General features: G+C 35.8%; 1 protein-coding gene across 14 annotated transcripts in view; it reads right to left on the bottom strand.

Moving 5' to 3' along the window:
• Positions 1 to 886: 886 nt before the first annotated feature.
• The window catches only part of GOLGA4 (golgin A4), a 67,269-nt gene continuing 61,359 nt past the window's right edge, over positions 887 to 6,796 (bottom strand). For 11 of the 14 annotated variants that reach the window (XM_068935828.1, XM_068935829.1, XM_068935820.1 and 8 more), the window contains 3 exons: positions 6,564 to 6,650; positions 3,827 to 3,890; positions 887 to 1,630 (listed from right to left, as the gene is read on the bottom strand). In XM_068935828.1, coding sequence (XP_068791929.1) covers positions 3,861 to 3,890; positions 6,564 to 6,650 — 117 coding nt within the window. In that variant the 3' untranslated portion in view covers positions 887 to 1,630; positions 3,827 to 3,860. Of the gene's footprint in view, positions 2,858 to 3,826; positions 3,891 to 6,563; positions 6,651 to 6,796 lie in introns of all 14 variants that reach the window. The other 3 variants (XM_068935815.1, XM_068935816.1, XM_068935819.1) reach the window with 3 other exon arrangements.

The raw sequence follows: 6,796 nt of genomic DNA, 5'->3' as shown, positions 1-6,796 counted from the left end.
GCAAACCTGGGACCAATGGCTAAAAAGTAATGGTTAAAATGGGGGGGGGGGGGGGGCTAGCTTATTTGGGAGGAGACTAGGTGCAAGGGTTGTGAAAAGGAGGGTCAAGAAACAGGAAAAGGGGGATAAGGTGTGCAAATCATGGGGCTGGGGCTGTTCAGGGGTAGCTATTGAGCTTGGTCACTGCAGCTGGAGCAGGACAACCAACCAAACTTGTTATTCAGACCATGCCACACCAGCCCAACCTGCCTCTGTGGGCAGGAGGACCTGCAGCTAATGACCACTTCCTAACACTATTCAACAGTATCTTCCAGGCATGGCTATTTGAAAGACCTATTTACACTCAGAGGTGAACTATCTGATGAGCTGTTTAGTGGATTTGTTGCTGCTATAAATACTCGCTAGAAACTACATCCATGAAGAACCAATTACCTTGAACAATCTTGGCAGTCAAACTAGCATAAACAGGACAGGTGACAATCATTCATATGGCAAGTATCAAAGTAATGGCAGAACAGGTTAAATTTATCCATACTTGGATACGGGTTCAGACGATCACAAATTATATGCCAAAGTGGCTAGACAAGCATTATTTAAAAGAAAAGAAAAAAAAGCCACAGAATTCCAAAACAATAACAAAGCAAACTTCCTCATTCGCTACATTCGCGTGTCAGTTTAGTTCATCACGTGTCTGTCACACAGGCTGTGATCCTTTGAAAATCTGAAAGTTTCCACCGATCCCTTACAGTACAATGTACTTGAGCAACTCTTCATACAACAAGGTTTTCAAACACAAAGTGTCTCAGAGAAGGATGTCTTGCACAAGAGTGGGAACAAAACTAGTGATCATTCCAAAAGAAAAATCATACCACAAAAAGTTCCAAAATTATACAGTAAATAAACTTTATTTTATCTCAGCTTCTGTCAGATTAGTGCTGTCAACAGTCACAGATCAGCATATGATACAGTTATGTATTAACTATTTACAATTTACAGTAATGTATTTTTTTCTCCAGAAAATATAAGTACAAAAGCTAAGAGTAAACAAATGAGGTACTGCAATCTGGATTTATTGTAGGCAAAAGCATATAGAAGTGACCTTTAGCAAACAATCAGAAGATCAAGTTGGGAGAGAGTAGTCAAACGAGAGTGTCTAGTTCAATCAGGAAAATCACCTCAACTGCTACCCATCCAAAATGTATTGCACAATTCATTCAAAAATAAAAAAATAAATAGAAGAGACAAACCATTTAGTTCAACTCTTAAAAAACACCCAGTGAAACCTGTATGGAGACACAGTAGTGGGCAATTCCTTCCTAGGATGAAGTCTTTTCTCTCCTTTAAAAAAATAACCTTTAACACAAAATAGAAGACAATATTCAATAGAAGAGAAAAAAGCCTCATCACCAGATAACCCCTGATTAGCGTTTCTTGTCAAGGCAATTATTAACTATATTCATGGTCCAAAGGTGGTGCTGAATTTTGGTTCTTGCTGCGCCATTTGTGACCTCAAATAAAAGCTTTTCTTCTTGCCCATTCTCAAGGGACAACAGAGATACGGACATATTTCTAAGCAGCTCTGTCATAAGAGATTATCATCACAATTTCTTCAAGTTGGTCGTAGCCATGACTAGAAGAATAAAAAGTTAAAGCAAATAAATGAATGTTACATTGTGAAGGGAGTGCAGCTGTAACTAAAGTAACTAAAGTAAAGTAAAGTAACTAATAGTAAAGTAACTAAATTTATTTGCTTATTGGAAGCAATAGGAGATGGAACAATTTCAGGTAAGTCAAATGAACATATCATTAATTTTGAGCAAGTAATTCCATTCTAGTATTTTCAAAATAGCTGAGGAACTGGGATAAAAAAACCTAACTAACCAATAACAAAATAATCAGGAGCCTCACTGGAAATTGATATTATACCACAGTATCATGCCTTAATAAGCCCTATCATAAAATTCATGATCAAAACTGAAATGAAGTCAAACTTCAGGGCTAGCAAAAAAAAAAAAAAAAACAACACTTCTCCATCAGGAAAAGTATTTAACACTTTTACAATGAAGTCAGTATCGCCTTAATTTCTACATTTCATACATGGAAGACTATTCCATTTGTCAGTGGCTATTCACTGACGTAAACTTCAAGAATATTTGCGAAAAACTAAGCATCTACAATCTAATAATGAGATCCGAACAGCTCCCATACACAGTAGCTTAAGTTATGAAGCTACTACAGGTAATTGCTGACACCAAGGTCAAAATCAAGCCCTTCTATGATATCCTTCAGAAAGGGCTGAGAACATAAGAACTTTTTGCATCAGCAGTACAGACAACATGACAATAATTTAGGTGTCAAACATGCCTTCTGCAATAGTGTTGTAAATAGTTCTGTCCTCTCAATACTAACAATTTATTTATTTTCAACAGAGAGAGAGAAAAAACATCTGATTTTGTTAGGAAGTGATCAAGGCTAGGAGCAAACAGTCCAGATACTATTGCATTTTAAGTGCAATAAAGTTCATTTGCTATCTTATTCAGAAAGAAAGATTTAAAAGAACGTAAAGTAAAAATAAAAGGAGAAATCTTGAATGTTAGCTAAAATGAATCGACATTTTCTTCCCTCCTTTGATATGAGCATATTTTGTATTGAAGGCTCTTTTCACATGACTGCAAGAGAGGAGGACTGCCTGTCAATTGCCTCATGGTAAGTGGTGATGGAAGCAGCTTAAGTTTAATCCATTTTGCTATCGAGGTGGTGGAGGCCAAGGATGCGCACAGAGCCAGCCCCGGTTTTTCAGCTGACAGAGGGCGATTGCTTCAGATGCACTGAATCAATTGCCTGCAAGTCTTCAAAGCTTTTCAGTTGCAAAGGAGGAAAAGGAAAATTAGGCTGAGTATATCCTATAGAATTCATGTGAAGAACTTACTAAATATCATACATCACTAACACTACTCAGCTGATAATCACATCAGGCAACGCAGAAAGTTTCACCTGCATACTTCAATATCCTTGCTCCTCTCTCAACCGCTATTGCTTTTGTGCTGCTTGTTTAGCTCGACTGGCTTGATGCAACCTTTATCTTTAGGCCAAATCAGATGCTTGCTCTCTGTAACGCTACAGTTAGTGTTACAGATTCATAATGAAAATAATTTAATAAAACCCCCAAAATGATGCAATAAATTGAGAGCATATGTCTCCCAAAATTGTCTTCCTTAACCTATCTGCTCTATCTTTTCTCGATACCAGGCCAAGGGTCTGATTCAGAAAAGTAACAAAGTTTAAATGCAACCATAGCCTAATATTTCACCAATATTCTTAAAAGAACCCATTCTGATATTTATGAGACGTAATAACTCATTTCAAGCAGCACTGTAAGTAAGCTGATTACAGAAATCTGACTTACCTATTTACCTATTAAAATAAGAAGCTCAGAAGTGGGGAGGAAATCACAAAACAAAACACGGCCACATACAATAAGCATTAATGTTACACAGTATTTGATTTAAAATCTGATTTTGCTTGCTTTTTCTACAACTGAGATTTCTGTAGGTCTCAAAGAATATTTCAAGCTATGCTTATATCTCAAAAAGATTGATTTTGAATCAATATTTACCATTTTCAAGCTTAGCTTTAAAAACTTCTTTTAAAAACTTAGCAATCAATACATGATTAAGAGTTGAACAAAGTTTATCATATAGAACAAAAATGTTTGAAAGTTAACAAATAAAATAAGGCAAGAAAAAAAAAACAACAGAAGAATGATTAATCTCATGCTACAGGTTTGATCTTCAAACAAAACAAGTATGTATTAGGCTTCACTCACCCACATGCTAACTAAGCACAGACTGATGGCATATTCAGAAGATACCACTGCGAGGTGAGGCAAACTACAAAGCCAGGAAGAAAACAGCTTATTGGACTACTTTGTTAATAGTGTAGACAAGAACTCTGTGGACATCTACTGCTTACAGATGAGATTGCTACAGCTAGATCACAATAATTACGCACTGAAAACTTGATTAGTGAAGGAGATGCATCGATCTGGCATATGTTTATTGATCTAGGAATTTGTTAAAAGTTTTCAATGGAAACCTCTTAAACACAAACCCACTGTTTAATAAAGAAAGCCCCAGATGCTAAAAGGGTAAATCAAATCATTACTGTCAAATACCCTCTACTTAGTACTATGCACATTTATCCTTTTTCAGTAACAAAGTACACTGACAATTCACACATTAGTTATAGACGTTTTGGCTACAGACTAACATGCACAAACATTTATGTTAAAAATGCACATTTAGTTGCAGCTAGGCACCTTATTGCTCCTGCGATCTAAATGTTCGATATTCTCAAATACCAGCATCATTTTTTTCATTGTTAATTGGGAAGAAACACAAACACTATGATCATGTTAATAATCTTCAGTTAACAAAAAATAGCTCTTAACAGAATATTATGCTTATAAAGCCCTACAAACTGTTTTTAATCATCTAAATAGATTTGCAAAAGACTAACCAGATATATCAATGTGTGCTTCAAGAAGCAAACTAAAGAATGTTGAAAGAGAAGAAAAAATGCCTATATCCTCCAATAGTAATTTGCATAACATGTCCTAACATTTGAGTTTCCTTTATATCCAGTTTCACTTCTTATGTGAATTTGGAGAGGAGAAAAATTGTTAGCTCGATCTGAGCCAAGGAAGGTTTGCTATGTGAAACCTAAGAAGTTTTTGATCAGGATACAAAGCTCTCTGAATTATGATATCCTTCACCATCAAAGCACTTGCAGCCAGCAAAATAATTTCACTGTATGCTCTCTCCAGAATTGAATCCTGAGGACCAAAACTTGGTTGGGTGATTTCAAGATAAAGTTTTCTTTAGTAACAGAGATTGTGAATATCTGTTTTAGGAAGATCAGGTTTCAGATATCAAAAAGCTGCAAGGGACTGCAAAATAAAGTCTGTCTCTCTAACTTCACTTTTGGCCAGAAGGAAGCGTTTTGTTTAAACAACTGAGACCAAAAAAAATCATGTTTGGGATGCAGTGGCATGAGATTTACTGAAGTTGCACTATTATCAACATTTATGTCATTATTTATGTATATCATTTTAAAAGTGTATTAAATATTTAAGATTGCAAAAATTTCAAACCTACATATAAAGGGTGTAGGAAAGTGCTGAAGTATCAAACCCGTTCCTTATGTTTGGTATTTCAAGCAGATGAAACAAGTTTTAAATTTGTTTCAAGTACTTTAATATAACTACTTCAACTGAAATGTAAAAATGCTTAAAATTTGCTTTTATTCTGTTTCTGATAGAGTCCAATATATCCAAAAGGCCGTTGACATAAATAGACTGAAACTCTTCCTCTCAGTTCAATTAATAATTTTACTAAGCTGGACCACAAAAAGACGGATCACAATGTTGATTTCAGATACAATGCAGAGAAAGCTGCTGCAGCTTTTATCTTAATAAAAAATGGCTACACTACTCAGACAGTAGTACTAATGCTCATACATCTTTCTTTTTCTTTGTGGTCTCCTTCTCGAACTCAAATTCATCTTTCTTGTAAATATGTAAACATCAAGAATGATAGTAAGTTTTTTAAACTAGGGAGGAAAAAAACAGTCACATACACCCCAAAGTACCCATAGTGATGCTAGTTCAGTTCCATTGTAACCCTCTCAAAATCTGGCAGAGGTGGGTGACTTTTAATTATTTAGGCTCAATTAAAGTATCATTTTCTATTCAGCGTTCCATCAATTTTACCCTCTAATGTATATATCTGTGCAGACGAATCTTCATGACTTTTACCTTGCACAGCTGTGGGGAAATAAAGATCTCTGTAACATTGCTGAGCGCTACTCAGCACCACTGAAGGCAAGGCAATAACGGAAAAAAGTTTTCCGTGCAGTGCTACTGAAGTGTTCTGGATTCTTATTTTTTGACCTGTTCTGACCCAGAGTGAACCTGACATATTTTTAAAGTTACTCTGTACAAAAAGTAAGGAGGCCTCTAAAAATAATCAGCTTGTTGGGATACTCACGATACATCCCTCTTCAGCTGCACATAACCCAGGTGAGCAAGCTTATCAGTTTACTAGTCAGCAAACAAAACGGCTCTTGTTTTTGCCAGAAAGTTTCTCCTAGAACTGAAAAATCTCTCCTGAGACGTTTTTCAAAAAAACTAGTACATGTCTACAAAAAATTCTGAACTTACAAAATACAAATTTTCTGTCAGATGACTATTTTGATTAGAAAATTCATCTGCAGAACGGTAGCGACGTCTGGGCTTCCTTTCTTCTGTTGCACCCATAGCTACCACACACGTAGCTAAACCAGAGATAAGATATGTAAGTTGAGAAAATAGGCTTGATTTTTTTTTTCCTCGTTTTTGCTATAAACTCAAACCTACTCCTGGAATTTGACATTCCCTTGAAGGAGAGGGAAGGAGGGAGAAAAGGAGTTTCCTTGAAGGAAGAAATGGGATAAGGGAGACTTAAAGCAAGTTTCCAATTCCAACCTAATCTTTTGCATAAACTCAGTTTATTTATACAACGTACCAATGGTCGAGCATCTTCTCGTTCTAAGATCTTCTGAGTCTGATCAGCTGGGAATTTCAGTACCGTTGTTATAACCTTGGCCATTGTCTAGAGAAAAATAGGTTATCTATAAGAAACTTCGCAGGCGCTAAAGCACTTTGTAATATTTTAAAATGCACTTTATTTAAGAACACTGCATAATATTTTTAGTAATGTCAGCGGAAACCATGCTGAATGGAGTAAGATATTTCCAT

The sequence above is a fragment of the Struthio camelus genome, chromosome 2 (genome assembly GCF_040807025.1).
Source record: "Struthio camelus isolate bStrCam1 chromosome 2, bStrCam1.hap1, whole genome shotgun sequence".
NCBI classification, from domain to species: domain Eukaryota; kingdom Metazoa; phylum Chordata; class Aves; order Struthioniformes; family Struthionidae; genus Struthio; species Struthio camelus.
The sequence above is the reverse complement of the archived record's forward strand: the minus strand, read 5'-3'. Positions and strand labels throughout refer to the sequence as shown.